This window comes from Thrips palmi, unplaced genomic scaffold (assembly GCF_012932325.1).
Source record: "Thrips palmi isolate BJ-2018 unplaced genomic scaffold, TpBJ-2018v1 HiC_scaffold_19, whole genome shotgun sequence".
NCBI lineage: Eukaryota > Metazoa > Arthropoda > Insecta > Thysanoptera > Thripidae > Thrips > Thrips palmi.
In genome coordinates this window covers 13,050,101-13,066,387 of record NW_023144628.1, presented here as the reverse complement: position 1 = coordinate 13,066,387, position 16,287 = coordinate 13,050,101, and the positions used below count along the sequence as shown (strand labels likewise).

The 16,287-nt window shown below is 41.6% G+C and overlaps 3 protein-coding genes across 3 annotated transcripts; 2 read left to right on the top strand and 1 right to left on the bottom strand.

Annotated features, from left to right (window-relative positions):
* The first annotated feature begins 2,794 nt into the window (after window positions 1–2,794).
* On the top strand, window positions 2,795–3,478 carry LOC117646561. The gene has a single exon (XM_034387601.1). The coding sequence runs from the start codon at window positions 2,795–2,797 to the stop codon at window positions 3,476–3,478; it is 684 nt and encodes a 227-aa protein (XP_034243492.1).
* Window positions 3,479–10,673: 7,195 nt separating this feature from the next.
* Window positions 10,674–12,555, bottom strand: LOC117646560. The gene is made up of 6 exons (XM_034387600.1): window positions 12,472–12,555; window positions 12,080–12,278; window positions 11,743–11,973; window positions 11,534–11,652; window positions 11,245–11,455; window positions 10,674–11,168 (listed from the first exon to the last, which is right to left on the bottom strand). Exons 1-6 carry the CDS (start codon window positions 12,553–12,555, stop codon window positions 10,849–10,851), a joined length of 1,164 nt encoding a protein of 387 aa, XP_034243491.1. The 3' UTR covers window positions 10,674–10,848.
* Window positions 12,492–15,865, top strand: LOC117646559. Its single transcript, XM_034387599.1, has 7 exons — window positions 12,492–12,826; window positions 12,913–13,043; window positions 13,126–13,206; window positions 13,296–13,379; window positions 13,469–13,531; window positions 13,617–15,518; window positions 15,624–15,865. Exons 1-7 carry the CDS (start codon window positions 12,738–12,740, stop codon window positions 15,863–15,865), a joined length of 2,592 nt encoding a protein of 863 aa, XP_034243490.1. The 5' UTR covers window positions 12,492–12,737.
* Window positions 15,866–16,287: the final 422 nt, after the last annotated feature.

Genomic DNA, 16,287 nt, shown 5'->3' with positions numbered 1-16,287 from the left:
AGGACTGTACTTCTCTTCGACACATTTTTTCACCCTTCCCCACTGCTGACGTAGATCAGTGCAGCTAAGCTCATCAAAGCTGCCCAATGGTTCCCTGAAAAGAAGATAACACCAATGAAAGCAACTGGGAATGAATGAAGTGTTCACTTTGTACCAGGTCTTGCTGAGACAAAAGAACACATACAGCCGACGAGAACGTCATCGTAAAACGCTCCAGGCGTAAAACTCACCTCTGGATGTGGAACAGAACAGCCGAAATGTGCTTGCAGGCAATGTTTCCTGCCTGACAACCACAGTGAGCTTCAATGGTCTTGGCCGGTGCGGTTAGACCTATGCTCACAAAACCTCATAAGGAGGCGCCCTACTAAGGTTAACCGAGGAAATTACAGATGCCATGAATTGTATTGTATGGTCCCTTCTCATAACGATCCCACAATTCATTACATGCTTAGCTTTAAGGATTTCGGAGCCCTCCCGGCACACTTTAGTACTTTGGAATTTAGCACTATCTACCCCTAAAAACGAAACTAGATCACAAAAATCTATCAATGGCTCAGTAGGATCCATCGTAGGTAACAACAATAAACAACAATAAACAATAAAAACAACAATAACAATAAAAATTCAACAAAGTGCCCGCCTACATTCACGAACTGAACCACCACAACAGACGCTACACCCACGCCAACACAAACAAGTTCAAACTCGCCGCTCAGGGTGAACATTTTTTTTTTGGGTCGACGGTGCTGCTCTCTGGTGGACCTTCGAACCCCAATAGACCCGCAACCGAGGTGGTCAGTTTTGATTGGCCGAGCGAGGTCACGTGCTCACGGGGTCCACCATTTTGGGGGTGTAGGGTAGGCAACATATAATGAAATAAAAAATAACGCTAATATACGAAATAGTTTGATATCGGCAAATTAAGATCATGTTTTTATCAAGAAACTTAAATCAGAAAGCATAAAATTTTAGAAATAAGTTTCAAAGCTTCCGAAAAGAAATGTACCAGCGGGTGGAAACTCTGTTGCCAAAACCGGCATGCAAACGTTTTTTGTGCAGCTTAGATCTCGGAACCCAGAGGTGGTAGGTGAAATCCGAGGTCATATTTGGAATCCTCATAAAATTTCACTCGGCGTAGGACATATTTAGTGCCAGGGGCAAAGGAAATGGTCAGTCATTTTTCCATGAGAAAGTAAAAAAACAGGTGAAAAACGCTCTGGGACCAGGATTGAAATTTACGCTTTATCCCGAAAATTGTTATTTGGTCATGCTTAATGTGAGACAACGGTAAGGCCAATTCAAATTCTGAGTACAGATATGAATTCAGCGTGCTTTCGTGTGTGCATTCCACCTATAAGTTTCAAAGAAGGAGGGTCTGTACCCTTTAGAACACGCAGTCAACGGCACACTGTTTTGTAATTTTATGCAATACAATCGCTGCATACCCTCTCTCAGTTTCACGGCAACGGTTTTCTGTTATTTTGGTGTGTTGACGGCTCCCAGGCAGCGTAATGCACAGGAAATTTCCTCAGGATTCAGAATATGACCTCAGAATTTACCTACGAGGTCCCGTTCTCTTGCATTAAGTGTTACCAAAAAACAATGCAACGTTTCGATCATGGTCCCACAGCGTTTTTTCTCCTTTTTTTCTTTTTCTCATTGCAAAATGACCGACCATTTCCTTGACCTCCCGCTCCAAACATACCCTACGCCGAGTGAAATTTTATGAGGATTCCAAATATGACCTCGGATTTCACCTACCACCTCTGGGTTCCGAGATCTAAGCTGCACAAAAAACCTTTGCATGTCTTTTTCGTCAATAGAGTTTCCACCCGCTGACAATGGTCTGTGCCGCCCAAAAGAACATCAGTTACAAAAGTAAAAAAAACAAAAAACTAGAAAGAAACTACACACCTCACCATCTCAAATCACAATCAAAAATCCAGGGTCCTAATTACTGACGGTGGAATATTGCGTGTCCTACAGCAATATCTGCCATGAATCTCCTTAGGGTTTGAAAGGCCTGCCCGGCACCAGGAAAGGACCAGACGCAATGGCTCTGTCTGTAGGGCTATGACAACGCCGGTGTAGGTCTCTTCATATCGCAGAAAAAGTCTCCCACCAGTCAGTTGACTCCAAAACGCTGAAAGCCATGCATCTGGATGAAATGACTGAAACAACACCGTTACATATTAGAACGAGGTAGGTTTACGCCAGACCTCGTCTTGTCGTAACAGGCTTCGCGGTGTCTCGCGGCCTGTTCCTCCAATCCGCGCCTGGCGTGCCTACCTCGGCCTGCGGCGCTAGCCTGCCATCGGCAGGCAACGGCCTCTCCGTCGTCGGTTACGTCTAATTTGTTGCGTGCTGGGGGGCTCCGCCCCCCAGACCCCCTTTATTCTAGATAGAGTTGCTTCATCAACAGATAACTCGACCTTGACCCTTGTAACTTTTTCACTTGTCCAGGCTGGGGGGCTCCGCCCCCAGATCCCCCTTTCTTCAAGACAGAATTAATCTGCCTGCAGAAAACTCGATTTTTCGCCGTTTTTTGTGTGTTTTTCGGCTATAAAAACTGATCCAGTTGAGCTAGGATGGTGAAATTTCGCGTGTGCCGAGCCAAGGACATACCTAAAAAGTGTGCAAAATCTCACCGAGATCGGCCGAGCCGTTCAGGAGGAGTAGTGCGGACACACAGACAGACAGACAGGAAAAACTTTTCAACCCCAATGGAGTAACAGGCTTCGCCATCGCTCAGCCAATAAATTTGTCAGTGCAAGACCAGTTCCTCCTTAGCCTCATGAAGATTAGAAAGAATAAGGATGATTATGAACTAACACGTTTCTTTGGTGTGTCTGATGTTACTGTCTCAAATGTTTTTGTGACTTGGATAAATTTTATGTATCAAATGTGGAGTTTGTTAGAAATTTGGCCTAGCAGAGAACTCGTAGACTTCTTCATGCCAGAAGGTTTCAGAAAATACTATCCATCCACTAGAGTCATCGTGGACTGCACAGAGGTGCCAATCAATAAGCCTAAGAACCCTGCAGCACAACAAGCAGTGTTTAGTTACTACAAGAACCGGTGTACTGGCAAGTTTGAGGTTGGTGCGACTCCATCTGGTCTTCTCTGTCATTGTTCTAGTGGATATGGAGGAAGTGCAAGTGATCGTCAGATAGTTGAGAGAAGTGGTTTACTAAATAAATGTGAGCGGTCAGATAGTATCATGGCAGATAGGGGCTTTGATGTGCAAGATTTATTTGCATCCAGTGGTGTTACTGTAAATATCCCAACATTTTTGAGAGGAAAAAGTCAACTTCCCGGTGTCACTCTGCTCCAAGATAGGAAACTTTCTTCAAAAAGAGTACACATAGAAAGGCTGATCGGTTTGCTTAAGACTTATGAAATACTGCAGACACCTATGAATGGATTCTATGTGCCTATTTGTTCTAAAATATTTTTTTGTTTGCTTCATGCTATGTAATTTCAGAGAAGGTATAGTGTCAAAAAAAGCATAATTGACTGTAAGAATGTACGAAATATAATTGACTTTCAAATGATGATATGAGATCAACCGCAAACATGTTTCATTTAAATGGTAACTATTCAGCAACATTAGCAAACAAGACTTAAAAAATAATTTCTAGTTATGTAACAACTAGTGCAAATTAATCAATAAATGAGACCAAACTTCAACATTAACATGTAAGATAGAGATATCTTCCAGCTTCACAAAAGCAACACCTAAATTGAAATTAATCACAGCTCAATAGTTCAGTCTAGTAAAAATCACCGTGCAAAATATATGACAAGCTTTGGAAGTCAGCACAACTCCTTTATAAATATATAAATATAAATATATAACAGCTTAGTAGTTCAGTCTAGTAAAAATCGCCGTGCACAATATATGACAAGCTTTGGAAGTCAGCACAACTTCTTTACAAATATTATATCACATTGCAGCAATAATGTAAAATACTGTCCCAAAAACAACTTAGCATTATAGATATTACTTAAAAAAACAAGCACCATAGTTTTTGTACAAATATTTTTCTAAGAGCAATTTTTTAAAGTAACAATTATAATAGTCTTCTAAATCTGAAACCATTTGGGTTATAAAGTGATCATCACGGGGAACATCTATTACTTTAAAATCTTTGAACGTGTAAACAACAAGAGTTGCATAGGGTTTACCAACAACAAACATCTGGCCTTGGATCTGATAATAATATTCATGATCTTCTTTTAAAGCTAGTTCACCAGAATTGTTTAAAGTAAGGAAGGGAACAGTTTCATGACTGATCAGTGACTGTCTTTGGTTGTATGGGCACTTCACTTCAACAACGGACAGTGGCAGAAGCCTGTCAGGTGAACTACCTAAAAAAGGGTGCTCCTTGCTGATAAAGAAACCACACTCTTTAGTCGTCCCCCCACCTGCAATGAATGATTCAAACTTCTGAATGGCCTTCGGCTCACAATCTTTACCATGCTGCACAGCCTTATTGGTGAATGGATTCGGGTTCATTAGCCTCATTGCAAGATTTATCTTAGCTTCTTCCGACACAACTTTACTTATTGAATGAAAGTTTGAAGAAGTTAGGTGGGTGGAGCGTACCTCATTCCAAAACTTAGATCTTGCTTGCTGCCTTGTCGCCGATTCTATTTCTGCCACATCTTGGTCCGATACATTTCTCAATTTCAAATGCTGCAGCATGAAGTACTCTGGATTTCCCGCATAATCATGGTCATTGTTGGTTGCATACAAATTGGCAGGTTTGTATAGATGCATGAAAGGCATAGTACTCTTGTTAGAAGCACAAAAACCGATGGTCAAATTTCTTATTCTTCTGTTGTATTTCACTCTGTCAATGCTCTCTGGATCAATTGGGTTAAAATTAACTTTAGTGGGATGATTGTAACTTCCTCGGGGCAGACTTTCAGTTTTGATAGGAGTACCACAATACTCCTTAGATGGGCGATGAAACGCCTGGAGCTTCTGAGTGCAAGTTTTCCTTAAATTTAAAACACCTTCAGTTTGCAGATGAACCAGAGCACACATGACAGCTATGACATGTTTGCAGTGGGCATTGGGTCCTTCTCCAGCAGCACATTCACACTGACAACCAACAATACTGCCATCGTCGGCAATGAGAACATCAGCAATGTATCTCACATGCTTGTACATCATTGCAGCACAACATCCTTGAAAAGCACAAACATTGCTGTCAGTAGCCCACCGCAAACTCAGAAGAAAAGAGTTATCATACAGTGACTGTCCTGAGTCCAGTCTAGCAGAAAACCTGAAGAAACCAAAGTACACAATAGTAAATTAAACACAACAAAAAAAAAAAAAACAGCAACTTTAAATAGGACACCACAAAACACTTACCTCTCAAGATAATGATGCATGTTCTCTTTAAGCAACTTTGGCACTTGGCTACTGGCATTAAGATCTTTGTAATGAGTATTATCTGGGAGGAGCAAGCGCGACATGTTGTTATTGGAATCGAACAACATGTCATTTGGAACTTTGGCATTAAAATTGAAATTCTCATCATAACAAATCAATCTGAATAATGGAAATACAAGGAGAAAACAATGAGTTCCATTTAATTTCATGATTCAAAGAGAGGCAGACAAGTCAGCTGGTCTCACCTGTTAACGAGGTCCGCTTTTCTCCCTTTCAATGATGCCCCTCTGGACCGAAGGAGTGCTTTCAATTTAGGAATAGTAAGATGTGCGTACGTGGTTTTCATTTCTACTTGTGTCAATAAGGAATTCCTGCAAAAATTAGTTAAATGTGACAAACATAGTAACCTCAAACTACAGGTGGCCCACGCAGCGACATGCAGAAACATCGTCGGGTGCGTGCAAGCGCGGGGGTTAATTACATCCATACGTGAAAAGTTGAGTCTTTTACGCGATAAAGTATACTTACACGTCTGTTGTCAAGGTTTAATGCGCCTAATCCGAAAAGAAACACCATAATGACGGCCCGGAGGCCCAAAGGCCTGGCCAGGGCCGCCTCCCGGCCGGCCCGCGCGGTGGTGGCGCCATCTGCCCCGAGCTTTGCGTTAACTTCCCCATAGTCATGCTCAGTGTGATCTTCAAACATGATTGTTTCCTTTACATCCCTTCTCATTCAATTGGCAAATCAAATCTTAAAGAGCCTTCTTGAAGAGGGATTACAGCTTGAAATTTCACAAAAATACTTTCTATTCTTGGTGTCTCCTTTTATACATACCTTACAAGAGCACATTCCTTGGGCTCCCATAACAACTTCTCCATGCTCTCCGGACCTGCACTGGAATTGCATGTTCAAAATACATCTTGACGAGGTTTATGAACATCTTCCACGGTTTTGCTATGTTTATTACAAAAAATGCCAATTTATGATTTAACACCCAAAGCGCGATAAGGAACCTGATTTTTTGATGACAAAGAGATTGATAACAAGTTGGTGACAATCGGACCAAAAATGTGGATTTTGGATTGTCTTGCTGGACCAATTGACTTTCCCAGTCTATGTAAGTGATGTGTTTGCCAGGTGTTGTGGTAAGAAAAACACTTTTATTGATCCAATGTTGATGATGCTTTAATTACTTGCAGAACTTATTACATTTTATATATTTCAAAATTTTCACATGGCACTAGTTAGTTCAGTTGTTCAAATTACATCAGATAAGTGACTAGATGTTAAAGATGTTTATAACTATCTGGCTTTTTTCCTGAACTCAGAAATAAACTAACATTAAGAATTTACAGAACACGAGAGGAACAATGCAGGTTGGCCTCAAGATTAATTATCCGAGTCATTTTTCTGAAAAGAGAGGACACGTTGTGAGTAAACAGAAACACACATGCCAAACTTCAGAATTAATAAAATCTTGAAAATGTACCAACCATTGCCAAACAAAGATTATATTTTTTTAAAAAAGTAAAAGTATCTTTTCTGGTTTCTTTTCTTGTCCAATCATTTCTCAACCTCTTTGGCAAGTCCTGGAAAAATACTTTCTTTGCTTGAAAATGTTTAGTTGCCTTTAAACTGTAATGGTCAATTTGTTCTTCAGTGAGTTTGTGGGACTCCCTCAGATGTCTTGACAAATTGGTGGACAATATTGATTTATCACATAACGGACATGTTCTTTGATGAGGCCCTGTCACCGAAAACATAGAAATAGGTTAGAAGTCGTACAGAAAAGCATTTTTATTTGATCGTGGAAGAACATTCTTACCAGCCCTTCCTGTCTTTCTGCCTCTTTTGAGCTGCTTTGATTTTCTGTGAAAAAAGAAACCTTATCAATGTTTGTCAAGGAGAAAGGCTTAGGGAAAAGTATTGAAACTTATGTACTTCGGTTTGTCATCCTCTTTTGCATCTTCTCCTTCACCTTCACTCTCAGAATAAAACAATGACATCGGAACTCTCATCGAAGGTTCAGTGGGTGGCTCTAGATCACTTGAAAAATAAAACAGAAAAACATTTGCTGCAGGTTACTCGTGCAAGAAGGAAGTATCACAGAGATTGTGCAGAAAGCACCAAACTCTTTGTGTGAAGAAAAATTATCTGCTATCTGAACCACAAAACACAAAACAATTGAAAGGAAAGCCTTCAGTCAGTTAAGACATTTAAGAAAAACTTACGGGTGTCCAGGATTTGGAAGATACTCCTCTCCCAAGGGTCGCCAACTTTTAGGTGCAAATTGGCATCCCTCCGCAACGTTGTACCCTGAATATACAGAGGAAAAATGCAATGAAAGCCCAAGAAAAAAAGGAGGTTATTCCATTTCACAGAAATTTCAGATCATGTAAATACTGACCCTTATTGAAACCCCAGTGGAAGACCTTGGGGCCAACGATTACAAAATGCCCAGCAGGCTGCTCCAGCTGCAACAATGCCATACAATGGAGAAAAGAAAAAGATATGATAATTTTGCTTCTTTACCAAAATGGCATTTATTTTTATTACCTCTTGTTAGACCGTCCCTTATTTTTTCGAATTGAAGTGAGACGAGAGTTCGTGGTGCCAAAATGTTCGATTTCATGAGAAAACTCCCCTACCAAAGTTTGGTGGCGCTACGATGTACCATGGCCGAGCCTGAGGGGCCTAAGTGCAAAATTTTCAAAAAAAAAATTTTTGACAAAGTAAGGTCGCCTATAGGGTAAACAGGTCATTTTGCGGCCCTCTGGGCCAAAATTTCGAGCATTTTGACGTATCTTGAACCCTTCTGCCCGAAACCGCGCCTTGAACGCGTCGTAATTGCGCGAGCCGCGCCGCGTCACACCGCGCGCCGCACGGCACGGCGCTACACTGTACACCGGTGCTGTCTCGCTGCGGTACTTCCCCCTCCCATCACTTCAGGCAGTGCATCGGCCTTAAATTAAACACAATTTAGCATTGTGATTTATTCTTGAAATTGTCAATATCATATAAAAATCATTGAAAAGTACAGCGAATTTATACATAATGCATGCTCTTCTATTATTTTACATTGTTATTTCTGATACTTTTTAATCAGAGTGTCCTTCTTGACATTGGGCATTGATTGTCTATGAGAGTGCACATTAAGTAGAAGGTTTTGGAAGGACTCCTCTTTTTTTGTAACTGTTCTGTTGTAATCAGAAAACAATTTTACACTTCTCTCTGCATGGTCATTAACAACCGCCAGATTGCGGGCAATGACAAGGCCTTCCTGATAGACCTGGCTTGATTCCCAATCTACTACTGGACTGCGAAGAAAATCCATGCCTATGCCTAACATATTAAAAAACTTCTGAGTGTTCCTGGAGGCCAAGTCACATAAATTGAGGTTGGGGACTTCTTCTATTTTCAATACTAGTCTCTTCATTGGGTCTTCAGGCCCTTCTCCATGCAGAATATTGTCAGCAATCCGTCGGCGCTCTTCATCAGGCAGGGTAGAATCAAACACAGATAGTCCAAGTGACTCCTCACTTAAGTACCACAAATGATTCAGGAATTTGTTGCGGGCAGCAACCGCTACTCTCTTGTCCACACTTTCATACTCAATCAAAGTTTTGAGAAATTTCAAGTCATTTTTAGGGGCTGCTACTGCATGAGGGGCGCTGAACCATTGTACAACGTAACAACGCACTACAAAAATAGTCACTTTAAGAAGCCCATTGGCTTCCGTTTGGTTCAATTTGAGCTGTTTTCTGAACATGGTCATTTTTATGGCATAAAGGGCCGTCGCCATCCAGCGGGCACTGTGGATGGGCCCTGGTGGCCGGAAGGCACACGTGGCCTTTCCTTGGATTGGGCGCCGCCGGGGTGCAGGGCCACCCAAATACATGATGACAATCTCCAAAAACTCTAAATAGTCCCCACGGGGTTGCCCAGCCTAAAAACAACAAAGAAAAAATTAATATTTTATGGAATAATGCAATACACAATGATTTATTTTCTTACCTGGATTTGAGTTGTAGCAAAAAGTATAATTTCATCCGCACATGGGGCAAGGGCTGTGCGGGACGCAGCATAGGACTTGAAAGTGCAGTACTGGGTTTTGTTGAGTTGCTTCCACTTTACCCGAAGTTTAAGAAAGAGGGGTGTGTTTGGTCCCGTGGAAGGACCGAAAATTTCGCGAAAAACTCCTTCGAGGACTCTCTCATCAACGTGGTGACGGCACGGACACCACAGCATGTCCTTGCCAAGTTCCATTGCTATGAGGAGTGCAGCGCCCCCAATAATACCTAAAAATAAAAAATAATAATGAGGTGCGAACGCAGAAGGCAGCGGCCACGTGGATAAAATTTGGCTCACCAGTGTTCACGGGCGGTGTATCAAAGGACATGGCCTTGACCTTGTCCACCAGATGCCAATCACGAAGATGCTGCACAACTGCAGTTTTGGCCACCTGAGCAGTCCCATTTGCTACAACAGGGGCGCCAAGCAGCTGAGTTGAACTGGCCCCTGTCACAATAATGGCCAACCGTTCATTGGACTCATTTCCATCAAAAAGGGTTTCCACGATTTTCGCGTCCCAGTGAACGGTGAGGACACTGTCAGCACTCTCATGAAAGCTATCCCGCACGCTGTCCGCAGATGCCGATCGCTGCTTTTCCCGCTCTCTATGGATTGTGTTCTTGTTGATATTTGTCTCGCTCACACTTTTCCCAGTGGCGGCGCCGAAAGAGGCGGCGAGCACTTCCCGTGTGGAACGCGATCGCAGATTGGGGTCTGAACAGCGTCATAATGGCACTACCCCACGACGACGTCAGTACGACCTCAGTCTGACGCCTCTCGTACGCCAGTGTGGCGACCGGGGCTAGTCTTTGTGGTCAGAGTCGGCGTCCAACTGGCGTCGTAATGCCGTCGTGCTACCGTCGTCTTTGGGTCGCAAAAAAGTTCGTTTTTAGTACGCCACTCGGACACCAGTACGGCAGTCCTCCAGCCGGCCCAGACCAGCCGCGGCGATACCCCACGCCTCGCCAAGTATGAGAAATTCACAGGGACAGTGCTTCTCCCCGCCCCAGGGTACTTCCCCGCAGATTCTTAGTTTTCACCATGACTAAAAGGATCCGGGATGTGTTCAAAGAAGATTAAAACTAAAAGATACAGGTTTTTTTTCATTTTTAATTCATAAGATCTTGTTCTGTCCATGATACATTGCACCTATGGCTGTTCATTCCCATGCCCAAGCACAGAGAAGAGTCAAAGTCAACAAAAAATAAAATTTAAGTCACAACAAACAAAAATAAACTATATTTAAGAAAAGGAAACAAAAAAAAACAGCATTTACTGAGATTTGTCCACAGTATGCAAAAACTTTTTACTTTGGGGGTCACAACAAAATTTAACAGAATCGAAAAAAAATTGGCTAGAATCTGGACCTAAAATTATTCATTAATCAAGGTTTCAGTAGCACTTCTTAAAAGAGTAAATGTTTGACTCTCTTGCACCACTGTTGCAGCAGGCCCTTGTGGGCCAAAACTGAATGTGCTTGAAGAAGAAGATGAATGGATAGGACCACCTGCAGAGGATGAGGGAAATGCGCTTGAAGAAGAGGATGTATAGATAGGCTGCTGAACACCTGCAGTGGATGGGGGTGCAGACACAGGCAGAGGCTGCTTTGGGCGCTGACTATAAGCCAGCAGGCTGGCGACAATCCGAGCGGTGTCTAGCGGTTCTTTAAGTTTGAAAAAACATTGCACCATGCCTAAAAAAACAAAAGCAGACTGTCAAAAAAGCAAAACTCTTATGAACAAAAATATTAACAGAAATGTCAATTTTACCTCTAGCTGCAGCTACGATTTGCGTAGGCACTCCCACACTCTCTCCATTGCCGCCAGAATAGGTGAGCGCCCGATTTGCTCTTATGTGCGGTGGAATTAGTGCCTTTATTATTGCACCCAGCAATCTGGAGGGACTGTCCCTGTGAGCATCATTCAAAAGGCACAAATTCGACCCATTGTAGAAAACCTTAGTGCCTGGACTTATTTCAACCTAAATTAAAAAAAAAAAAATTAATATTTTACAAAACCAACTTCTGGGTTAAATTTTTCGTTTTTCTTTCATACTGACATCGCCTTCCATTTTTGTCCAGCATGACAAATTTGACAGCTGCTCTTTGAGTTCAGCTAAAACTTCTGCTGAGTGGACCAATGGTTTTCTTGGATTGTGTTGAGGCGGCAAAGGCAAGACTGGAATGATCAATAAATAATTAACTTTTTGACTAAGCGACAAAACAAATTATTTAAAAATGAAGAAACAGAAAACGTTAAGTTCCATACCTGGATTAGTATCTGTGAGATACATGGCAATTGTTTCTAAATTGTCCTGCCTAGCCTGGGCAGCTTGTTGCTTTTGTTTTAGTTGTTCTGAGTAGCGGGAACCAATAAAACGAACCTCTGCCTCATCTGACTGAACTGTTTCTCCAGTGTCATCTAGTGGATCATTTGGTACGGGCACATGTATTGTGCCATCAGGTTTGACCTTTAATTTTTGGAGCTTTATTTTGGTACCTAAAAATGTAAACAACCAAATTAATGGATGCAAAAGTAAAACGTCTTGAACATGAAAAAGTAAGTCACAACAGTACAGTATGACAAATATTAATAAATTAGTTACCTATTTCTAATATGACGCAGTCCAGAGGGTTTTTCCACGACTTCTGCTTTACACGCCTACGAGCGCCCACCTCAAACGCACCATCTTCGTCCAAGAACTGGTCTTGCCTAATTATTTCCACACTTGGTGGATTTTCGACAAACACCAACGCATGCGGAAAGCGCCGCACTACACGTGCACGTAATGGTGGCATTTCACCCTACAACCAGGAAAAGAAATCGAGAACGAACAGACAAAATTGACAGAGCTTTCTCGACATCACACAGTCAGTCCATTTGACGGCTGTTTTGAATGTTTTCACTGTTCTGACGTCATCATGTATGAACAACCAAACAGTTCAAAAACAATAGCCATACACACATTAAACTGACTACGGTAGCCTGATTTCTTACCTCTTTGATCTCGGATAAAAGGTTTTGAAATGGTTTGTGGCGAGACGAGCGCGGAGGGCGTACAGGCGTGGGTATTGTTGACATTGGCTTGACTGTTAGGTTGGTACCATTGTCGCTGCAGGGCTGTGGCTGCGTTGCGAGTAGGCTGTGCCAGGGTGTGGGCGTGTGTGTGCGCGCAACTCGTGTGCTCCGAGTGACGAAAAACAAGCTTCGTCTTACTCCTAATTTTGGTTTTTATTGCGAAAACTGATGCAATTTCAACTACAATGTCCGAAGACAAGTTGCTGCCTAAGAAGAAAGCTAAACTACTTCTGAAAAACATCTCCAGTGGTGATCCTTCTCCTGCACTTCACCAGTAAGCCGCACATAAACAGTGCAACATAACCAATGAAAACGTGTGAATCCTTGTGCCACTATCGTGTTTTGTGTGTTGTATTGCAGTTCACCGTCGTCATGCGCTCCACCAGCGAGTGTGCTGTCTGTTCCAATAATCGCCACAGTGTGTCCGACAGAAAACTTTGGACCAAGCTACAGTACTGATAATGCCACACCTCAAGTTACACCTTTTCAAGGTATGTTTCGAAGCCAGCAAGTCAATGGCTTCACCAGTACTTATCATTGCTCTCTGCTTAAATTTAACTCTTTACTTTACAGGTTATCTTCCAATTGTAACTGGGTCCAATGATCCTCATCCCATTGAAGCCGTGAGTTTGCAAACCACCAGTGGTTCTCAAGGTATTTATTTGCAGGCCTTTCTTCACTCTTACTTTATTTTTTATTTGCTGGTTACCACAGCATTTCTCTTACCCTCGTTGCGATTACAGAAATACCATCCACTGCTGAGACTGAGAAAACATTTTACAGTCATGTAAATATTGACAACATACAACTTCAATCTATGACAGAAGGTGAGAGCATTTTCTAGTTTGGTGCGTTGTGTCTAGTCTGGTGTGTTGTCCACTGTTTCTTACTTACTTATTTCATTTTTTGTTTTCAGTTCCATCATTTCAGTCAACGATAATTTCAAGCGACAACCTAATCATTTCAGGGTTTCAGCAAGGTACATCTTTGAAAGATAATGTTCTGTCATAGGACCAGTAGGCTTTGTTTCTGATCTCAATTAATAATTTTTTTTTTGTTTTCAGTGGAATTGCATTGGAGTGACTTTTTGAACGTCCCTGCGTTACTGGATCCTGACACTGGTTCAACAGGTGATATCCCTGCTGGTATCTCATCTCCAGCGTTTCCACATCAAGAGTGGCCTACGGAAGACACTACACCTGAATCAGTGAATGTTTTGGGAAATGAACAAATGGACACTCTAGTTTCTATTCTTGCATTTGCTCAATCAGTAAAAATGAGTGGAGCTGATTTATGTAAGCTTTTAGATCTGCTACATGTTATTTTTCCAGAAAGCAGTAAAACACTGCCTTACACCAAGCATATGTTTTTTAGCTCTCTAAAGATAGATCAAAATCCAGTGGAAATTTCATACTATTGCAATGTGTGTTGGAAACAAAGAGAGAATTCTAAAGATGTGTGTAGCTGCAAAAATAGCAAGGTAAAATATTTTATTACTTGCTCCATTCAGTCTCAGCTTGAGAAAATTTTTAAAAGAGAAGGTATTAAAGATGAGCTTAACCACAGGTTTTCAAGAACAAAGGTGCATCCAGAAAACATTGAGGATATATATGATAGCAATGTGTATAAAACAGCTGAAGTGAATTTTTTGAATGGTACTCTAAATATTTCTTTAACTTGGTACACAGATGGGATTTCTATTTATGAGTGTAGTACTTACTCTTTGTGGCCCTTTGTGTTTGTCATAAATGAGCTCCCGCTTCATTCTCGTTTCAAACCAGAAAATTTAATACTTGCTGGTCTGTGGGGAGATTGTGAAAAGCCACATCCAAACATTTTTCTTTTGCCCATGTATAGAGAACTGTCCAAATTGTACACAGATGGTTTTAAAGTAGACAATGAAGTTGTAAAGGTTTGTGTTTTGGCTGGCACTTGTGACATTCCAGCCAAAAGTACCTTCATGAATATGAAAGGCCATGCAGGCTATGAATCATGTCCTAAGTGTTTTATTGTAGGTGAGAAGAGTGAGAGAACAGGCATGGTCACAGTGTTTCCTCATGCAGATGAATTGATTTTAAGAAATGCTGATAATTACAAAGAATGTGTGCAGACCAGTGTTCAAACAAAAAAAGATTCAAAAGGAGTGTACGGGCCCACTATTTTGTCGTATATGACTTGTTCTGATTTTATTGAATCTGTTGCTGTGGACAGCATGCATTGTGTATTCATGGGAGTTTGTAAACAACTGCTGAATTTGTGGTTCAACCCTAAATTTGCATCAAAACCTTTCTCCCTTGTTGAAAGAACTGCTGAAGTAAATATTGCGCTCCAAAGTTTAAAATTACCCCATTTTGTTCAACGTTTGCCTGAGGATGTTACCAAGCTGGGTTATTGGAAGGCTTCACTGTGCCGAAACTTTCTACTATATTTTGCGTTGCCAATCATGAATGGTATTATGAAGGCAGATTATTATAATAATCTGTCATTGCTTGTTGAAGGCCTTTCTCTTTTAGATAAGCAAAGTATTTTTCCTGCTAATACTGTAACGGCAGACAACGACCTGAAAAGTTTCTGTTCCGGTTTCGAGAATCTTTATGGTGTTCGTAACATGTCAATGAACATACACCTTCTGCGGCACTTGGCTAAGTCTGTGGAAGATACTGGAAATTTGTTTGTTACTAGCTGTTACCGGCTTGAGGATTTCAATGGCAAAGTGTCTGCTCTGGCTCATGGCACACAACATGCTCCTCAACAAATTGTTACTAATTTTTCTTACTTGACAGAATTGCCTGGGCTAATCTCTAAAATGCAAAACAGTGAAGCAAAACAATTTTGTAAGAATATTCTTAAGAAGAGCATAAATTTTGTTCTGAAGGAGAAAATTTGTGCCAACACCTATGTAGTAGGCGAAATGGACTCTAACTTGGAATATCGTGATTGCCTCTCTACTTTTTCTGTGCCCAATGGTACACAAACATTCTCACGGCTGTATAAGAATAAACAGCTTTATGTAAGCTTGTCATATATGAGAGGTTCAAGAGAATCCTCTTTCTGTTCCTATTCTGACTTAGGTGAAATGTATCATGGACAGATTTTAACTTTTGTTAAAACTACTTTGCACAATGTTTGCCAGTATTTTGCTCTAGTTTCTTGCTCAGTAGATGAGCCATCTGATGTAAAGGGTTATGTACTATTTCAAGCAGGAGATATGCTTTTAATTCCTGTTCAGCAATTGTGTGGTGTGACATTCTGTATACATTCAAATAGCAAGAAATATCTGATTGATCCTTTGAATAATTTTGAGCTAGAATAAGAACTTATGAATTAAAAATGAAAAAAAAAACCTGTATCTTTTAGTTTTAATCTTCTTCTTTGAACACATCCCGGATCCTTTTAGTCATGGTGAAAACTAAGAATCTGCGGGGAAGTACCCTGGGGCGGGGAGAAGCACTGTCCCTGTGAATTTCTCATACTTGGCGAGGCGTGGGGTATCGCCGCGGCTGGTCTGGGCCGGCTGGAGGACTGCCGTACTGGTGTCCGAGTGGCGTACTAAAAACGAACTTTTTTGCGACCCAAAGACGACGGTAGCACGACGGCATTACGACGCCAGTTGGACGCCGACTCTGACCACAAAGACTAGCCCCGGTCGCCACACTGGCGTACGAGAGGCGTCAGACTGAGGTCGTACTGACGTCGTCGTGGGGTAGTGCCATTATGACGCTGTTCAGACCCCAA